The 19221-nt window shown below is 46.7% G+C and overlaps 7 protein-coding genes across 7 annotated transcripts; 2 read left to right on the top strand and 5 right to left on the bottom strand.

Moving 5' to 3' along the window:
* Nucleotides 1-1123: 1123 nt before the first annotated feature.
* On the bottom strand, nucleotides 1124-2954 carry F5147DRAFT_55550 (kinase-like domain-containing protein). The gene is made up of 8 exons (XM_041430497.1): nucleotides 2654-2954; nucleotides 2479-2593; nucleotides 2368-2430; nucleotides 2122-2307; nucleotides 2038-2068; nucleotides 1949-1986; nucleotides 1690-1896; nucleotides 1124-1638 (listed from the first exon to the last, which is right to left on the bottom strand). Exons 1-8 carry the CDS (start codon nucleotides 2782-2784, stop codon nucleotides 1219-1221), a joined length of 1191 nt encoding a protein of 396 aa, XP_041285445.1. The 5' UTR covers nucleotides 2785-2954; the 3' UTR covers nucleotides 1124-1218.
* Nucleotides 2955-4974: 2020 nt separating this feature from the next.
* Nucleotides 4975-6338, bottom strand: F5147DRAFT_55529 (kinase-like domain-containing protein). Its single transcript, XM_041430490.1, has 6 exons — nucleotides 6184-6338; nucleotides 5949-6134; nucleotides 5867-5897; nucleotides 5776-5813; nucleotides 5508-5726; nucleotides 4975-5424 (listed from the first exon to the last, which is right to left on the bottom strand). The coding sequence occupies exons 1-6, from the start codon at nucleotides 6214-6216 to the stop codon at nucleotides 5218-5220; spliced, it is 714 nt and encodes a 237-aa protein (XP_041285444.1). The 5' UTR covers nucleotides 6217-6338; the 3' UTR covers nucleotides 4975-5217.
* On the bottom strand, nucleotides 6339-9199 carry F5147DRAFT_55528 (kinase-like domain-containing protein). Its single transcript, XM_041430489.1, has 16 exons — nucleotides 9040-9199; nucleotides 8766-8981; nucleotides 8651-8713; nucleotides 8411-8590; nucleotides 8330-8360; nucleotides 8229-8266; nucleotides 7971-8180; nucleotides 7576-7923; nucleotides 7464-7529; nucleotides 7222-7407; nucleotides 7143-7173; nucleotides 7056-7093; nucleotides 6800-7009; nucleotides 6655-6740; nucleotides 6495-6601; nucleotides 6339-6447 (listed from the first exon to the last, which is right to left on the bottom strand). The coding sequence occupies exons 1-15, from the start codon at nucleotides 9073-9075 to the stop codon at nucleotides 6508-6510; spliced, it is 1833 nt and encodes a 610-aa protein (XP_041285443.1). The 5' UTR covers nucleotides 9076-9199; the 3' UTR covers nucleotides 6339-6447; nucleotides 6495-6507.
* A 705-nt stretch (nucleotides 9200-9904) lies between these two features.
* Nucleotides 9905-10488, top strand: F5147DRAFT_727230 (kinase-like domain-containing protein; the record flags this gene model as incomplete). Its single annotated transcript, XM_041439247.1, has 3 exons — nucleotides 9905-9961; nucleotides 10016-10231; nucleotides 10285-10488. 3 exons carry the CDS (start codon nucleotides 9905-9907, stop codon nucleotides 10486-10488), a joined length of 477 nt encoding a protein of 158 aa, XP_041285442.1.
* An 86-nt stretch (nucleotides 10489-10574) lies between these two features.
* Nucleotides 10575-11832, bottom strand: F5147DRAFT_727226 (kinase-like domain-containing protein). The gene is made up of 6 exons (XM_041439246.1): nucleotides 11719-11832; nucleotides 11483-11668; nucleotides 11402-11432; nucleotides 11312-11349; nucleotides 11039-11248; nucleotides 10575-10986 (listed from the first exon to the last, which is right to left on the bottom strand). The coding sequence occupies exons 2-6, from the start codon at nucleotides 11555-11557 to the stop codon at nucleotides 10762-10764; spliced, it is 579 nt and encodes a 192-aa protein (XP_041285441.1). The 5' UTR covers nucleotides 11558-11668; nucleotides 11719-11832; the 3' UTR covers nucleotides 10575-10761.
* A 1514-nt stretch (nucleotides 11833-13346) lies between these two features.
* Nucleotides 13347-14140, bottom strand: F5147DRAFT_781119 (uncharacterized protein; the record flags this gene model as incomplete). Its single annotated transcript, XM_041442575.1, has 3 exons — nucleotides 13347-13775; nucleotides 13825-13941; nucleotides 13994-14140. 3 exons carry the CDS (start codon nucleotides 14138-14140, stop codon nucleotides 13347-13349), a joined length of 693 nt encoding a protein of 230 aa, XP_041285440.1.
* Nucleotides 14141-14285: 145 nt separating this feature from the next.
* On the top strand, nucleotides 14286-19163 carry F5147DRAFT_781118 (uncharacterized protein; the record flags this gene model as incomplete). The annotated part of the gene is made up of 17 exons (XM_041442574.1): nucleotides 14286-14322; nucleotides 14373-14879; nucleotides 14927-15003; nucleotides 15055-15288; nucleotides 15339-15557; nucleotides 15599-15637; nucleotides 15692-15800; nucleotides 15854-16121; nucleotides 16173-16389; nucleotides 16439-16477; nucleotides 16508-16742; nucleotides 16793-17151; nucleotides 17200-17605; nucleotides 17657-17835; nucleotides 17908-18069; nucleotides 18127-18835; nucleotides 18928-19163. The coding sequence occupies 17 exons, from the start codon at nucleotides 14286-14288 to the stop codon at nucleotides 19161-19163; spliced, it is 4032 nt and encodes a 1343-aa protein (XP_041285439.1).
* Nucleotides 19164-19221: the final 58 nt, after the last annotated feature.

Here is a 19221-nt window from a genome sequence, read left to right as displayed (position 1 = left end):
GACACCCCCCAAGACACGACTGGTGTTGGTCAAAGCAACGCTGTGGATGAATATGAACGCCGCCCACAAACACTCATGTTAGTAGGCGTCAATCGTTCTGATCTGCGACGGACAATGAGACATCTTGAAGCTTGTTGTCAGGCATATGGAGAGCACCGGCAGCACTGAAAAGAGCAGTAATTGCATGAGGCTCTCGGCGGCTTTGTAGACAATCCTCGTGGCAAAAAGATAAGAGCTTCGAGAAATACGTCATGATAGTTCTAACTTTGCCTGCTACACCGCCTTGTTAACACAAGTCAGTCGTTCAGTGACGGTCAATTTTGATTTTTTAAGGCTTCAGCAAAATCAGGGAAATTGACGACTTGTAGATCAGCCTTAGTCTTGACTGAGAAAAGCAGCAATTGATGACGTGCTGTACTGACCCTGCACCAACATTTTTCGAACCTAATATTAATAAGGCATGGAGGGCATCTTTAACGCTCGCACAGGATCTGGGAGAAACGTGCCCACGTATGCCAAGTTTTAAGATGAAGGCACGCTGTAACGGCTCTGTCGTGAGTCAACAACCAACCAGATTGGCAACGTTGAGATCACGCTTTGATCGTGAGGTTTTCATGCAATCACAGCCCTATTACAACCTGTACAATTGTCTTGATACGAGTCACCTGCACAGTGCACAGCTGGAAATATGTAAAAAATCCGAAGGCTTCGCACGCAGACCTGAATTGAACGTTTGCAGCATGGAAACCGATGGTGAAGCGCTGATTTGTGCACATCTTCATGATTGCCGCTCCAAGGGAAGCGTCGGCATTATTGTCGGACACTGGTTGAGGCTAATAGTCTCTAATAATACCACGCAACGAATAGAGAAAGTGATGGACTGTGGTAGCAAGAGGTGGCTGAAGAGACGTTTGCCTGCCTTCCCGGGCCTCCCCGTAGTACAGCCTGCACCTATTCTTCCCTCGGACAACCAGGCAACTGGCAAGAACGACGCGCAACTCCCAAATCTCAATACAGAGAGACAGATAAGGGGCTCAGCGCCAGCTAGCTGGCCCCGTTTTGTCGCTAAGTCTAGAAAGCTCGCCTCAAATTCTGAATTTTGAGCGACAACATTATGTAATGCCGCTAGTATACATAGGCTTATTGTAAGCTAGAATGCGTCGCAAGCACGCTCAGTGTTACTATTAGGAATAACTACTTGATTATATTATGTAATACCTAGAATGTGAAGCACGCTAGGGAGATACAGTAAGAGGCGGCGAGAACGACGAGAGACCAAAAGACATACCTCAGTGTCAGGGATAACAACTGAGGTATGATACGGCGAAACGGTGCGTATATATATGAGTCCACGTGACAAGAGGGAAAAAGGAAAGTACTATGAGACGGTGACGACGATGGCGACTTAACACAGCTCTCTGTTTGTAGCGCAGTGCCAGGATCTGAACCTAGGAAGTTCAGAACATCAACGGCGGAGGGCCGACGTCCTATATCACCCCAGCATCTCTCGATGAAATCCCAGAAAGAATCTGCGTCGTGTGGACTCGATGGTCTTGTAGGCTTCCTACCCTTGAGTATCAGGGCAATGACTTGATAATCGTGTTGCACATCTGCATAGGGTGGTAGACCTGTCATAACCTACAGGATCTTAGTCGCAAACCAATACAACTACTATAGAACGCCTCGAACCTGAAGCATGATACATCCGAAAGAATAAATATCGCTGGCTGGCTGTAGAGTCGATGACTCTTCGTTCTCGGGCACCCCGAAGAGCTCTGGTGCAGCCCACCGCATGTTGCTTCTAATGTATGAAATACCTGAGAGATCAGAGTACATTGGGAGAATTCCATGGTCTGCTACATGGGCATTGTGGTCCGAATCTATCAGAATGTTGTTCTGGCGTTTCAGATCAGAACTAGAAGGCAGGTATCAGACGACTAGTACATACGGCGGTAAGGTCACCGTGAATAACGCCCTTCGAGTGGACTGTAATGCCGTTACTTATTGTTTTCACAAACTATTGAAGATTCCACATACGGTAGCTGATGGCTGCAGCGACTTGCCTCAACTAACGTTCCAATGAATACCATGATGTACCAGCACTTCTGAGAAGTGACTCACGATTAGGAACTTTTGTTCGATGGTCATTTCTGTGAAATGGTGTTCAAGATGTGTAGTGAGCGAGCCGTTGTGTATCCAGGGAGAAACCATCGCTGGAAGTAGCCCAAATTCGTGACTGAAACCGAGCAGAGGTAAAAGATTTTCGTGATGCAGTTGCTTGCGTGCACGAAAATCGCCCAAGAGTCTCTATGAAGACATGAAGTTTGAGCAAGCGCATCACATGCAAAGGGGAAACCGATAACGTACTTGAGTAACTCTGGCCCTGGATTCGTCACCTGCGACATCGATCCTTATGGATTTGACTGCTACCTGTCATGAATTCAGATTGTTGGACAGCGATACGTGTAGTATGCTTGCCTCCAGGCCTGGACGGTTGGATGCGATGTAGGTGCATTTCCACACATCCCCGAAACTACCGTGCGCTATTGGATGAGGCAACTCCTTAGATACGAATCCCGTGAGGTCGGATAGGCTGCATTAAAAGTCGCATGAGAAAGTGCGTTGTCACAGGTTACTATGATCATGGACTTACTGGTTGTCGGGGTCTATCTCACTACTACCGGTGGTAGCAATCATGACAGACGAGCGGCTTCTCTCCGACAACGACTTCCTCCCGACATTCTCTAACCAAGACCTGCAGTGGGATAGGAAAGATAGAATCATTTAGGTTATTAGACTCATGCGTTGTGCTCTTTTAACGAGGCAGGCCTGCACCAGTACTGCCAGATATTAACACGCAGAAACAATAAGTCAATACCTCGCTTTTGCCGATATGAACGATTGATTAGGTGCATCGCCCATTCCAAATCAGCGGACCGAGTCCAGGGTTTAGTGAATCAAAAGTATCATTAGCTTGGCAAGAGGTACCCGCTCGTATGAGACCCCCCGTATGCATTCCCACGCCCTAGGGTCTAAATTTGGTAATTGCGGTACGTATCACCTAGCCTAGCTTCGTACGCTTATAGATTAAAAATAATAATTTTGCCCCCTTCTGAGAGCTTGTGCCACTGCAAAACCAACTTGCCTCGGGAGCATGAAGAAAACCAACACATTCAAAATGAAACTATCGAAAACAGGTGATAGAAGCACGTTGAAACGAGACAAGTACTCATCGAATGCGATTGAACATCATTCGGATGTCAAAATATGTGGCGGCAATCGAACTGTAACCTCCATTTCTCCGGATTCCAGCCCTAGGCCTCAACTCCAGTAAAATTCATCAGTGGATGGCATCATCGTGCACAACACATGTTCATGGTAAGTAACGTGTATCTAGCATGCAGTCGGAAAGGAGTTAATCACTGAATCCATGAGTCCGTCTACAAATCTAGAGTTCACACAGCAACAAATATTGACAGCAACAACGTTAGTTATATGGATACACTCTAATATGGAAAGGTCAGAAAAGGTTTAGGAATGTTAAGGATTAAGTCTGCTAAGGGGTAGGAACATGCCAGAGTATGCCATGAACCACGAAGATTAGGACACTGTTGAGCGCTGAGCGCTGAGGCCAGGCCTGAGGCCTGAGGTTTAGGATGTGTTTTAAGACTCGGAACGCGGTGTTGGCGCTGCGCGCGCGCTAGGTACAAGTCCCGTTTAGGACAGGTTTGGCGACGCTTAACTTAGCGTGTGTTTTTGGGTTTAATTTTATTTATACTAAGCTAACGGGCCGCGTGATATCTAGCGAAGATCACGCACGCAATGCTATACATTCGCAAACGGTAGGTCGTGCGCTGGCCGCCCATGAAAAGCAACGCTTACAGCGTCGCTCCCAAGTATCGGAATTCCATCGCCCAATCGCACGTATGCGATCAGGAGACACACCTGCTCCAGCAAGGGATGTGGCACCCCCCGCACACATAGAATGACCAGACACTGTTGGTCCGACAAATATACGCAGTTTTCGAACAAACCACGAACGAGTAGGAGGCTCGCCGTTAGAGCGCAGCCACAGAAACGGATGAATGGAAATCGAGAGTCGCGTGAAGCCAAGAACCGCGTAAGGATAGGGAGAGGGTCTGAACCAACCAACAAACGCTGGATTAACACCCGATTCCTCAAGTCGAAAAGCATGTTTTCGCGCCTGTAGTGCGGCAGACGCTGGAAGCACTTGGTAAGGGTGATGTCCAATAGCCTCCACCACGCTTCGTATCCGGTAGCAACAGCAAAAGCGACCTCACGGCGATGGTTCTCGATCGCACAGGTCTCCAAGACGTACGAGGTCTCAGCGCTCAGCGTTCAATTTGTCAGCCTGCGCACCATTGGTGATTCGGCCTTGGGCGTGGAGGGAACGTCGAGCGAGTGTCATGTTTGGCTCCCTTACGACTTGCAAACGACAACGACATTTTAGAGTTGAGGATCCCATAATGGCAGCACCACAGCTAGTAAGGGACGATATGTGACTCGCGTCAACATTGTTTGTTATTCAGACTTCCTAAGCCCGTGGGGCAGGGGAAAAACTTCCACAATCAATGATCATGGCTCCGTGCTCGGATCATTGGCTACCAGACCCTTGATGCGAGATCCATCATGATCGATCTGATCCTGCGCGCAAAGTGTTAGCTTGCTCATTCCGACCGACCTGATCCATCATGACCATCAAGCATCCATAGCGCAGAGTGAACTGGAAAAAAAATTATCAGTAGTGTATCTCTTGTATGAATTGATATACTCGATAGGTCCCCGCTTCTGTACCAGATGATCTCGAAGGCTGATGGAGTTGGGCTGGTCCGAGCGTTAGCTCGGGGTGGGACGCAAGCAGGTGGAGCCGCTGGGAGGGCGGGAAACCTGCTCACTGATCATGCCAATTACTCTCTGATAGTCTCTGAGATGTAATACAAGCTTGATATTACTAACACGGGACAGGACTTGTCTAATCGAAGAATAGGTAGAAAGAAAAATTACGAGGGAGTGGCAGATGGGACTAAAGAAGGCTTGGTATAGGGGCGAGTGAGGATGTGGATGTGCGAATGGTACGACGAACTCGACGTAGTTGAGGGGAGAAAAGAGACAAGTACCGCAAGCGAACAACGCTACCGTTCAGCTGGACGTCTGGTGCCCGGTTATTCCGGCAGGCTACATCACCCGGCACCTGTATTAAGCCCGTGCCTCTATAACCGTAACAATGTCTGTGGCAGACGGACGAGATGTTGCATGTGGTGACCAACATTTCTGGATGAAATCCCAGTCATCATCGATGATAACAGGTACAATCGGCCTTCGAGGTGTAGTCCCTGCTAATATTTGACCAAATATAGCAGCAGTATTGGCGATGTAGTGGTATGGGATCTTTCCCTCCAATACCTGGAGTTGTGGATGAGCACATCGGGCAATATTATATTTATGTCATCGAGTATTGGAGAGTGTGAATGTCAACACGCACATACCTGAAGCATGATCCCTCCAAAAGAGTACACATCGCCTGCCTGAGAGAGCATGGATGGCGCATTGCTGGCATCCGCCCTCAAGTATTCAGGTGCTATCCAGTGCGGGGTACCTCCAGGAGCGGTAGGTAATAAGGCCTGGCTCATTCTCGCTGGAATGAGAGCAGATAAACCAAAATCGGTGAGGCGTGCTTTTCCATCGTCGTCAATAAGGACGTTGAACTAAAAGGTTTGAGTTAGGCGGTCACAAACTTGGCAACAGCGCACGCACGCCACTCAAGTCTCCATGGATAATCAACTGCGAATGGACTACCAGATCTGCGTCAATTATGCTTCACGAGAATTGCAAACATTGGACTCACGATATTCAAGGCCGCGAGCTACATCCCTAAGCTGAATCGTTTTTAGTATTGTTATTATTATCAGACAACGACTTCAGCGCACCAGTGCAAACTGTTGGCCACGAGAAAGTTCTTCGTGTCGATTCCGCAGATATTCGGTCAGGGTGCCATTCTTTAGCCACGGCGAAACCAGGGCGGGAAGAAGCCCAAATTGACGTGCAACTCCCCAAAGAGGTACAATGTTTTCATGATTAAGTGTCGACGATATCTTGATCTCCCGAAAAAATCGCTGGCGAGCAACGGTTAGTGGAATGAGGATACAAGAAATTTCCACCAACATTAATCAATCTGGGCATTTCGACCCCTCCCATCGGCCTAAACACCTTAACTGCGACCTAAACACTGTTGTAAAAGTGACAGGAACTGCTTGTTTGACACTCACATCAACGCATCCATGAGGATCCTGGTAATGGGAAACAGCTTGCTGTACGAGCACGGTCGTCGAATCCAAGACAAGCTGGCATTTGTGGACATCCGCATATCCTCCAGAGTTTGTGGGGTATTTATTGATCCGACGGATAGAATTTGTTAAATCAGCCGCACTATGGTCGGTAAGTACAGAAACAGGCGTGCACGGGAGATGACCCACCCGATGCTTTGGACTAAGATAAAGCAAAAGACGTCTTCAATCGTCGGACGAGCCTCGCTTTCAACTGACAGGCATTGTTGCCCAAAGGCCAAATACGTTTCATTGACCTCCGATTTATCAATAACTTCAACCTTCCAGTAGAGCACTTTTTGAAACATACCTGTTCCATGTCGAAGGGCTGTGCACCTTTGACTCTTTCTGGAAGAACTTCACTGGCATCGTGAATCCACCAATAAGGTACCTTTCCTAACAACACCTAGAGATTATCCAGTGATTTAATGGTTTAAAGTAGCGTGAGAACACACCTGGATCATGAGACAGCCAAATGAATAAATGTCTCCAGCCTTACTCAATTTTGAGGCTCCTGCATCTACAATAGAAGTGACGAATTCGGGCGCAATGTACCTCGTATTTGCTAAGCCGGACACAGACACTTTTCCTCGCGCAAAAATATCGGAGAGACGACCAAAGTGAGCAAGGTAGACCCTGCCAGAGCCATCAAGGAACACATTATCCTGGGAGTATCGTAAGCGCATGATAACTGGCATCCACACAATTTACACTTGTCAAAGTACCATGAGCGATTCCATCATCGTGCACTTGAAACCAGCTGTGAGTCCATGACTGACATTCAAGAATGCCACTAACAGTGTTTAAGCGCAGAAACCACTTGGTTTAGCTGTCATCGAGCTCAAACACAATAATGCTGCTCGAGTAATGGGCTTACGATGTCTGTTTTCCTGTTTTCTGACATACAGGAGAACTCCCGTCGTAGATAGTCCGTCAGCGAGCCATTGGCCATCCATGGAGACATAAAGGCGGGAAGAGGTCCGAAGTAAGGGATTGTGCCATACAAAGGCAGGATGTTATGGTGTGACGACTTAGCCCAGGCAGCAGCCTCTTGAAGAATCATCTATGATATAAGAGGCATGGTAAATCCCGTTGTAACACGCCAAAATGGATACTAACCTTAATTATTCGTTCGACCTCATCTTGATTGCCTGTATAAGGAACCCTGACTGATTTGACCGCAACCTGAAACGAATGAATTATAGCTTTGTACAAACAAGAATACACTAACTTCAGTTTCCTCCGAGTTCTTGAGCCAACTACATTTCCAGATATCGCCCAGACCCCCTGCCACGGTGCCGCGATGCTCATATGTTGTGATCACCTGATTAGGCAGTTCTGGAAGATTGTAGAACAAAGGCCAGTCATGAACATGCGGAAACACTCCATCAATGAACGCTAGAGTCTCCTCCATCAATGGGCGAGATTCAGGATTGATCGACCAACACCGCCGCATGTAAGTAAGGTGATGTGGTTGAATTTGCAAGGTGTCGTTAATGGGCTCTTGGTAATTGAACTTGCATGGAATAACTTGCAAGGTAGTTTTGATCCACCAGTAGGGCAGTTTCCCGTATAATACCTGCATCATCGTATCAGCGACACAGACAAGCGAAATAAGAGATTTACCTGAAGCATGAGACACCCGAAAGAATATATGTCGCTGAATTTGGTGGCGCATTGTACGGTGCCACCTTCGGAGTAGATAATAAGCTCTGGAGCAGCCCAACGAAGTGCGCCAGTATGGTAGGAGTATACCGGTTTAGACTCTCTCATAATATTCGAGACACTGAAGTCTGCAAGGCGCGGGGATCCATCGGCAGTGACCAGGATATTATCCTACAATCATAATCAGAGAGACAGAGATACACAGAATAGTAAACTTACACTAGTTAGGTCACCATGAATCACGTCGTTGTCATGAACTAGTCCACAGTACAACAATCAGTTACGTTGGTCGCTTCCATAGATAATTCATTCCTGCTCACGATACTTGACACCTTCCGCAACTTGCTTGAGCTGTTAAGAAAGCGATAAATTATTATTACAGGCTTTGCAAACAAGCTCACCAGGGAAAGGTTATCCATTGCCGTGAGATCAGCATGATTTAGGTAGGAGTTCAAAGTCCCGTTTGGCATCCAGGGGGTGACGAAAGCGCGGAATGGACCGAAACCTATCACAGTGCCATACAGGCGTATTACATACTGGTGCTCTAATATGGCCCAGATACTGAGTTCCCGATCAAGATTCTGCGTTCGAAGGACATGAAGTTCATATACTGGGCAGTTTTAGAAGCTACTTAAACATACACGGTTGATCTTGGCGGCTTCAGCTTCACCTAAACTTGAGAACCGTAGAGATTTGACTGCAACCTGAAAATGATAGATTGAATACATTCACAGAGACGATTGATGTATGAAGCACCTCTTCTTGACTTGCGCCACTGTTCAAGGTACATCTGTAGACATCTCCAAGACTACCTGAAGCGACCGGATAATTGGTTCCCCTGATGACAATGCTTGGGTCAATTTCGAAAGAACCGTCGACTGGTGACTGAAGAAACATCTTCTGAACCTCGCTTGCGGAAGGTGGGTCAACTGAAGGTCCGGCAGCAAACGGTTGGCCACGGCGCCGTAGGATCTGTTATCAATGGTGAGTTGATTCAACAAACATATATATATATTTAGACTCGATGTACAGGCTCAAGAAACTTCCAGTTTACAAGAGTCGGCATGCTGATACGAAAAACGCAGGACTGGTTGCAACGTCGATTAATTGTAGCTGGTTTGGTATGTGAACGTGAACAGTGGTGAATGTCCACCAAGCCCAGCGAAAGGTACCTTAACAGATCACCTGTGATTATTTTGAACTGTGAACAAAGATAGGACTCGGGCATGCGATAGCCTATCACTGATTACATAACGGTTAAGTGATCTTGGCCCACGGGCCACCTGCCGAAAGAGTGCAGTGGACACCGGGAACTTTATACTAATTTTTGAGTTTGTCACGCCCAAACTGGCACTAATGCAAATGATGGGTCTGACGCTGACAATTAGAATCATGATGTCTGGAAGCGTCGACAACCTCAGGTTGGAACGTCTAAGGTAATTGTGCACTCGATCGAAAATTTACAATATCAATTACCTTTTAGGTTGCGGTCAAATCTTCAAATCAGCTAGGGCAAAGGATACAAAACTGGTGAATAGGACAAGCAAGGTAGGAGCGAGAACGAACTGAAAGTCATCGTGTTCATCCATTTCAACTCACAGGATTCGTCGCGAGGCTTATGTTTGAATTACCCTAGAGCATGACAATATTTTTACTTTGAATAGTGTTGTTGATGGCTTTGGGCCACTCCCTGCCCTAATTTCTCCATGGATGGAAAATGGATCGCTCGATGATTATCTGAAGAGAGGACGTGTTCCTTCCAAGGCCGACAAACTGAGAATGGTATGTACCGTATCTCGCAATATCGGACGAGTTCTGACATGTCGTTAGTTGAGACAGATAGCTGCCGGCCTCAAATATTGTGCATCTAATTCTTTTTCTGTATCTGATCAGACATGCTCGCCAACTGGTTAATACACGGCAAAGAAGTGGTCCATGGCGATTTAACATGTGTACGTGTTAAAAGTCGTAGCTACGATGTCTCATTATGATAACTCGATTTACAGACCAATGTTCTAATGAGTGCCGATGGGAAGCTCCATCTTGCAGACTTCGGTCTCTCAACGATCCCTTCGGAAGCACGAAACTCCACCTTCAGTTCGTGTCATCCAGGAAATGTGCGGTGGATGGCGCCTGAGATGCTTGCTATACCCGAGCAAGGGGAGGTGGCGATACCAACCAAAGCCGCCGATGTTTATTCATATGGTTGCATCATGCTTCAGGTGTGCTGTTCCCCATTCGATTCCATGGGAGTTACTGTGCTGATAATGTGCAGCTGTTTTGTGGACGTGCGCCTTACCTCTGGCTAACGCAAGCGAACCACGTTATTACGGCAAGAATGGCAGGAACAGAGCCCTTCCGTCAATTCACTGATATCGAAGACGTACACAAGGAGTATTCGTTGAAATGCGTATCTGTCGAACCCGGAGATCGACTGGCAGTGGCTTCTGAGATTGTAGAATTCTTACGAGCAGAGTGACAACAATATGAATGAACTAGCCTAGGATACCGTGTACTCGGAATGACATCTGTGTGCTTCCCAATTTATCACTGCCTTGCATACACTATGAGGAGTGGTATTGCATGTAGTCTGCTAGCGCATTAGTATTGTTACATAAATACAAATACAGCTAGTGTATCATACACGTACGACACCGAGAAGTGAGAGCGGACACCGAGCAATATGATATATGATAGGAGACACCCGAGTTAACATAAGGACAAGAAAGAGGATCACTTCAAAACAGAGACCTTATGCAGACGAAGTCTCATTTGACAGTGCTTCTTGAAGATAATTTATCACCTCTTCTACTGATGGACGAAGCTCGCTCTTCGTTGACCAGCACCGCCGCATGAAATCCAGGTGATTAGGCTCGATCTCGACGGAGGAGTCAATGGGCTCTGTGCATTTGAACTTGGCAGACATAACGTGTATGGCAGACTTCAGCCACCAGTAAGGCTGCTTCCCATATAGGACCTGCACGCAGGCGATATTAGTCTCACTAACCAACCAATGCGAGACCTCGAACCTGAAGCATGATACTGCCGAGAGCGTATATGTCAGTAGATTTCGTGGCGCATTGTATGGGTTGGTCGTCTGGGGAGTCAAGAAGTTCTGGAGCGGCCCAACGTACTGCACCGGTGTGGTAGGAAAAGGCAGGGTTGGATTGTCCCATGATATTGGAGATACCAAAATCTGCAAGACGAGGGGATCCATCGGTAGCAACGAGAACATTACCCTACAATTACCATAAGATGATTCTGGTTGTACGGTGTGGTATGTGTAAAATGTGTGAACTTACGTTGGTGAGGTCGCCGTGTATCACGTCATTGTCGTGGACTGCAGAAAACAAAGTTATATTTGTGACATCCATAGTTAATTCAACACTCACGGTATTGGAGTCCCTCTGCAATTTGTTTAAGCTATTGAAAACGTAGTAAGTTCCCGTACTCGGTGTCATGAAAAAACTCACCAGCCGAAGCCTATCTATCATCGAGAGGGTCTCATGTGCATGCTTAAGGTAAGATTCCAAAGTCCCGTTCGGCATCCAGGGGGAAACAAATGCGCGAAATGGGCCAAACCGCTCTACGGTGCCATGCAAGGGCAATACATATTCATGTTTCAACTTGGCCCATATACGGTTCTCGTGGTCAAAGTTCTGTGTCTGAAAGGTTAGATATGCAGCCGTCAGACTGGACTCCAATGTACCTTGTTGATCTTGACAATCTCAGAATCTCTCAGACTTGAGAATCGTGGGGATTTGACTGCTACCTGTCATGGGTTCAGATTGTTGGACAGCCATACGTGTAGCATGCTTGCCTCCACTGGGCCTTGACGGTTGGATACGATGTAGGTGCATTTCCACACATCCCCGAAACTACCATGCGCTACTGGATGGGGCGACTCCTTGGATACGAATCCTGTCAGGTCGGGTATGCTGGATTAGAAATTACACGAGGAAGTGCGTTGTCAGAACTTGTCACAGGGCACGATGATCATGCACTTGCTAGTTGTCGGGGTCGATGATCTCACTACCACCGATGGTAGCTATCATAACACACGGGCGGCTTCTCCACCACAACAATTTCCTCCCAATGTTCTCTAACCAAGACTTGCAGTGGGATAGGAAAGGTAGAATCATTTAGGTTGGTAGATTCATGCATATGTGTTGTGTTCTTTTAACGAGGCAGGCCTGCACTACATAGTACTGCCAAATAGTGATAGTGTCAGTTCATGGGATTTTCCATTCTAAATCAATTGGAATTAGGCCCACCAGGGTGAGTCTAGTGAATCAAAGCCACGCTAGACGCCCGGCCGGATCCGTTCTCTTCCATTGAATCCGCAATATACCAACCAATAAGCAGCTGACTTTACCCGATGGACCGAATGATATTACTTACGCTTCATTCCGCTGGAACAGGATCTTGCGGTCCTTACAGCAGCACTACCCGCAACAATAGTGACTTCCTGGCAGCTTGAATCACCTTTTCTGGGCGTTCCACTACCGTGGTGTACACTGGTAGTAAATGAATCAACTTTAATTCTGGTGTGTAACGTTGTAGCCCGAGCAGAACGCTTCAATTCCCGTTGAAATGCGCGTTAATGCAGAAAGTCTGGAAATTGGCCGGTCTATACTTATCACAGACTCCGCATGCAGGACTGCGTGCAGGTCCGTGTTAAGCATAGCCATATTGATATAGCTCGGTGTCTCATCTTGAGACATGATACACGTTGCTGAAACAAAGTAGCCTGCATGACTATGGCCTGGCAGGCAGTTGCTATCTTTAGATAATCAGGTACACGTTGCAATAGTCCTATATACACCGCTAAGCGCCGCTTTGGCCCGAACCGAGGTAGTGCGAAAGTTATATAACACACATAGCAACATGCTAGGTACTAGTTCGATTGGAGCCTTGCCACATAAGTAATAAATTTAACCTGCACAGGGTACATATGCGGTATCTATGAAAGGTTTTATCCCAATCCTGGATGATGACTTGGTTACAGCTGGAAATTCGTCCAAATCAGGGCTAGTATACACCCTTTGCGGTGCATATATCAGATGCATCGAGGTCAGTCATATAGAACAGTCGAAAATTAGACCCTGTGATAGACCTGTGACCCAGCTAGTGCTAATATCTGAGTGGCCTGTCTCACATCTGTGTGCATATTATACGCTACAACCGCTGCATCCACGAAAGCACCGACAAACGGACGATCTAAATCACAATCTTGGGCGTTAATGGTACCATTGGCACAGTAGGTAGTATACATATGATGCAGACTAAAATCTAATTAACAAATACATATCGGCGCACAAACAAAAGTGTCATAGGTTAGTCAACAGCAAGAAGAGGCAAGGGGTGAAAGAGCGCAGTATGTCTGTTGAATTCGGCCCATATGTCATTGAGTAGGGCCACGAGAGAATGTTCGCCCTCAAGTTTCATGGCATCAATATCATTCGACCATCCCAACCACTCCTGAATAAATGTCCCCTCCACAGGAATGCGAGGGTCCCACATTGGCCATTTGCCTCTGGGAAATAAAGGGTATGCTGCGACGAATGTGAGCCAGAAAGCATTGCATCCCCATGTCCATAATTGAGACCTAGTGTCTACATCGTTCACCAACCATTCTTCGATCTCCTTCGATAGTGTGGCCCATTCCATCGGATTAATATAGTTGAAGGTTCGTCGGAGTGGGAGGAATGGAATAATGTCATCCGCTTGGGAGGAAAGATCGTTGTTGGCTTGACTGGGAGTTGACTGCACGAGGTAAGATCTACAAATATTCAGTGCAGAATTTAGAACTCACATCATCCATTAATGGTGAATTCGAACGAGTAGAGCAAAGATCTACTGATATGGCCTCCATAACTGGGGAGGTAAACGGTCCATATTCTTCGGCAACAGAGACCAAAATGTGGACAGGCTATCATGCATAATAAAGAGCAAGCATGTTTATAGCGATAACAAGTACTCACGATATTTTTCTGTCGAACTGTCTGCTTTGGGAGCCGGCCCGAAAAACACACCGTAAGGAGGATGCGCTGCAACGGTGCACCGTCAGAACTATCTGACCGACTTTCTGGATTGATAACAGTCGAAAAATGGGTGACTGTGTTGCTCATTGTGCAGAGTTGATGAAGATCAAGTTGTGATTGGAGACATCACGCCATGGGACTTCGGACTTGTTGATTTCAAAGACAAAAGCTCACGTGATCATCAGCGACTTTCGACGCTGATCAAGTCGCCAAGTCCAGACTTCAGTTCGGCATGACACTAAATAATGCAGACTTGGTTGATGGTATTGGTGCGTCTTTCGTCTCGTAGTATGAATGTTTTAATGAATTGATACTGCAGTCCTTCGATATTCCGATAACACCCGAAAGCGCATCCAATGCACGGTCTGCCCTCTCAAGCATGGCAAGTATCGTTTGATGGAGTTTCGACATATATCCAAACACATCATACAAGGAGTCCATGTCCGTCACGCTCAAATAAAATGTTCCAAGCAGCGCCGAAAAGTCGTTCAGGCCGCTGCCCATACTAATTATGTTGATGCCAATGACCCCTTCGATATGAATACCGACTCTCCGATGGACACGAATTTCTATGATGCGCCATCATCTATGGTGCCTGTGTCAGTGGAAGATAATGGGCCCTCCGAATCTGAACCTGGATTATCTGAGCTTTTGCACGAAATTGGTGACCGGACATTCGGATTCGATGAGGGACCTTTGGACTTGTTCGCAGAACTCAAGGCAATTATTACTTCGGGTGAAGTACCGTTCTCAATGCCACTTGCCCCAATCAACAACGAGCAAGAACTTTCTGATGACAGCGCTGATTTCGGGATAGAGCTTCCTGGTGAGTGACATTATGATTAGTTTGGCAAGCCTACATTACACTACTAGATGATATCTACGAAAGAACGAACATCAAGGACACTGTCCCACTGGATAGTCCAACATATCCTTGGCCGTCAAAAGCAGTTTGTCTCTCTTTGTGTTAGCAATATCATTGTACTTAAATCTACATTAAGCATTTCGTGACCTCACTCCTTTTCAGCTCTCCGCGTCTCCCGTTTTCTGATGCCCAGAAGAGGGCCGTTCTCAGTTGGGCGCAAGAGCTCGGCACTCGAGATGTCCCTTCACTTGGCGCCATCAAAAAATCCCATATGTATCTGGATAACATTGTTGGCGGTTTAACGGAGAAGGTGACAGCTCGCTCTGGGAGTGTATTCTATATTAATGATGTTGCGAAATCAATTGCGAAGGTAGGTTCGGTGTGTTTGTACGCAACAGTAACTATGATGCCATGATTTAGGACTATGCAAATCCCCTCACTCGTTTTGCGATGGAAGATTATCCGGAAGATGGCAGGGAGGGGATGTCGCAAGTGTTCAATGGCAAGAAGATGTTGCTTGACCTGCCCTCACCACCCGCGGCTCGTGTGGACGGAATGATCTATTTCACAGGTGAACTATTACAGGATGATTCTGGAGGGTATTTTATACCAGAGCGCTTTTTTCATGCCTTGCTACCTGTAGATTTGAGTGACGATGTCTCTGACCGTCAGATGGCAAGGCCTTATATGCGCTTGGTCGGGTGGTTGAACGAACGGAGGTACGTCTCCTTGTTGTGAAGGTATCTGGATATACAAAGTCCTCACTATATTAGGCTGGATTCATCATTAACGAGCAACGCGAGATCATCTCAACGTCCATGTTTGTGCGATCGTTTGAAGAGATTGCTGCAACTCCAGGCGAGCTCGACTGTGGCCTTACACGTGTGTTGATTTACATTCATCGCACCAGTGACTCACTACTCACAAAACAACAGCTTCGTCAGGAAAATATGCATCACTATCTCCGAATCCACTGCGTGCTAAGTCTAATGGCCGGATGGTTCATACGGTTCCTCTCATCATTTTTATGGACAATGTTTCTGGCAATGTCTCCAAACAATGGAACAAGCACCACGCAATCTATATGTCAAATGCCAACCTACCGTGCGAGATGCTCGAAAAAGAATTTTTCGTACGATTTGTCACATCGTCACCGCATGCTGCTCCCATGGAGCTTATGAGGGCCATGAAAGAGTCTATATGGTATGTTGTTTCCTTTATCTGCTGAAGTCGAAGTTCTGACTCAATCTGCAGTAACGCTGCCGAATCAGGTATAATTGCCTGGGATTGCAAGTATAACAAAGAGGTTTTGTTGATTCCGTACGCACTCTTCCTCGCTGGAGACAACCCCATGCAAGCAGAAGAATGTAGCCACGCCGGCTTAAACTGCAATTACTATTGCAGGACTTGCGATACTGGTGGGACGAAAGAATATAAGGCGTCTGGTGACGGGTACAGCAGTCTTTTCACGGTAGGAATATATTTGAACTACATTCTAATAGCTAATATTGTGCTTACAGTCAGGCAACCTACGAACACCTGAAAATACAATGGCAGAAGTCTGAAAACAGTTTGAGATCGCGTTGAAGTCAGGAGCGTCGGAGAAGATCAAGAATTCGGTATCATTGACTGGTATTCGTGATTCCACTTCTAGTTCGATCCTCAATGTGTTAGTAGAGCTCGGAAAGAAACTTCGAAAGTGTGCCGCTGGTACCCAAGCAATGCCAGAAGCTGAAGTTACAGCTGTCCTGGAGAAAGAGTTCGTAGAACTTTTGCAAGGTCACAAGCTCGATGACGCTATTAACCCATTGTTGGGAATGGAAGGTTAGTTTAGTACTCTAGTGATTTTGAACTCTCGTTCACGCTCTTAGCAGGCCTCGATATACACATGGACACTCCAACGGAAATTCTGCACACAATACTGCTCGGTATCGTCAAGTATTTTTGGGGGCAAACCGTGTTTTTGCTCGACAAGGCAAAGCTCATGGGCATCTTTCAGGTCCGTCTTGAGTCTGTTGATAAGGACGGACTCAACGCTCCATGCTTGAATGCAGACTACGTCTGTCATTACAAAGGCAGTCTCATAGGGAAACATTTCAAAAGCTTGGCGCAAGTGATGCCGTTTTTGATTTATGATCTCGTCCCTTCAATTGTTCTCAATGCATGGACTGTGATAGGAGAGCTCATCGTACTCGTCTGGCACACGAAGATTGTGGATATGAAAGCTTATCTTGTAGGTTTATGCAGAAATATGCGATAACTTTAGTTCATTCTTTTCTAGGCAAAGCTGTCTCGAACAATTCAAGATTTTCTTAATGTTACAGCACAGTGCACGCCTAGCATCATTATAAGCAAGCCCAAATTTTATTTCTTAGTTCATCTCCCGGCGTATATTCGACGTTTCGGACCAGCAGTGATATTTTCGACCGAACGATACGAGTCCTTCAACCATGTATTTCGTTTGTCGTGTGTATACAGTAATCGCCAAGCACCAAGCCGCGACTCCTGCCGAACATTCACTCATCAAGATATCGTCAAGCACATTGTCACGGGTGGGTATTGGTACGATAACAAAGCCTCAAAATGGGTCTGGGGAGGAGCGCAAGTTCTAGGGTATCTCGATGAACACCCAGAGCAAGCACGATTGCTCGGATTATCAGTCTTCAATCGTAATACTCCAGTACCTGGTAGTCCTAGCTTATGATTTCACTCTATCGCTACTGATTCTTTTCACACAGGTTCCGGGAAAGTTCAGACTTCTCTTGGTGCCAACGGAAAAACGGCAAGAAATGATATAGTAGCCTGGAAAGAAACTCATTGCTCGAAGATCCTGAAAACTGCCCAGCCTGACATCGCTTACTATCAAGGCAAATCAGTCGTAGCGAGGGAAGGGGATATCGCATATCTGAATAGTCATGTTATTTTCCACTGAACGACTGATGGTCAGGTGAGTGAATTCCTCACTGTATGGTTCTTGATTAATTGTTAGACATGCATCGGACGTGTTCGCGAGATCCTTGTATCATCCGAGAATCCGAACACCGTTGTTCATGTTGGACTCCAGCTCTTTTCATTCGCAAACCCTTTACATGCTTCTGTCCATCTACCCTGTCTGAACCTGATTGATGACGAGGTTGTCACACTGGCGGTGGTAAATTTGATATCCCATTGATCGTGTGCGCTATTTCTGACCCTTGCGAGGCTATAGGATATCATATGCGTCATTAATCTCCAGCACAACTGTGTTGATTCACAGTGTACAGACACCATCGAGGAACCTGTGCGCCAAGAATGGCTCGAAACTTCTCGTACAAAACCTATCATTCAGCACAAGTCAACACCACACTACTTCATCAATGCCTACTCTATTCATAACTACGATCATATCAATTCTGTAATTCCTGAGACGCTTCGTGAATCACCGCTGAGGGTTACGAATGTCGCAGAGGTTCGGGAAATGGCCTCACGACAAATGAAGCAGAAGAAGACTTTGAAGAAATCTGATGACGTACCTCAACTAGATGCTAATATGGAACATGATACCCAGATCCCTCTGGTGGCAGTTCCCTCCTTCGATCGGGCCCCTCCCAAGTCAAGGACTGCTGCAAAATCAAAGGCAAAGGCAACCACTTCCGGCACGCGAAGGAAGGCAGCAACATTGAAGACTGGTCAAGCAACTGCCGGACCCTCTAGCCAGCTTCTGCCTGCTCAGCAAGACTCAACGATTCATATCGGAGATCACCAAAATCAAGCCTACTTTGCGCCGCCACCAGGATTCCCTCCTCCCCAGTACTACTACCCTCCTCACCATTCACAACTTCCTCCACCACAGCTATATGGTTCGCTGCCACCAGCTCTGTATCTTTACTCCGGAGGTTCACAACAACGTCATGAGGTTTTAGAAAGGTCATATACCGGTGAGTTCTTCGCCGTTATTATAGCATAAAAAATCTAACTACACTCAGGCTATAACATGTACCCAAATCAACCCGAACCGCCGCATCTACAGCCACAGCCACATCAACAGCAGCAACAGCACCTGCAATTCCATCCGCACCCCCACCCCCACCCGCAACATTAGTTAGTGGTGGTGGCATACTGCAACTGCGACAGTGCCTGCTTCCGCTACCGCAACAAGCCTTAATCCACTTCTCACCCGCAGCACCAGGTGGAGGAAAAGCAATACTTGCTGCTCCCAGCGGTATCAAGGTTCTCTGGTATCTGTCGCGCCAACCTGTCCTGTAGATGGAGGGACTTTGCTTTGCAGCCTCAAGAAAGTATTATCATTTGTACTTATAATATG

This window comes from Suillus discolor (genome assembly GCF_016758755.1).
Source record: "Suillus discolor strain FC423 chromosome Unknown F5147scaffold_125, whole genome shotgun sequence".
Taxonomy (NCBI): domain Eukaryota; kingdom Fungi; phylum Basidiomycota; class Agaricomycetes; order Boletales; family Suillaceae; genus Suillus; species Suillus discolor.
This window is presented reverse-complemented; position numbering and strand designations above follow the sequence as displayed.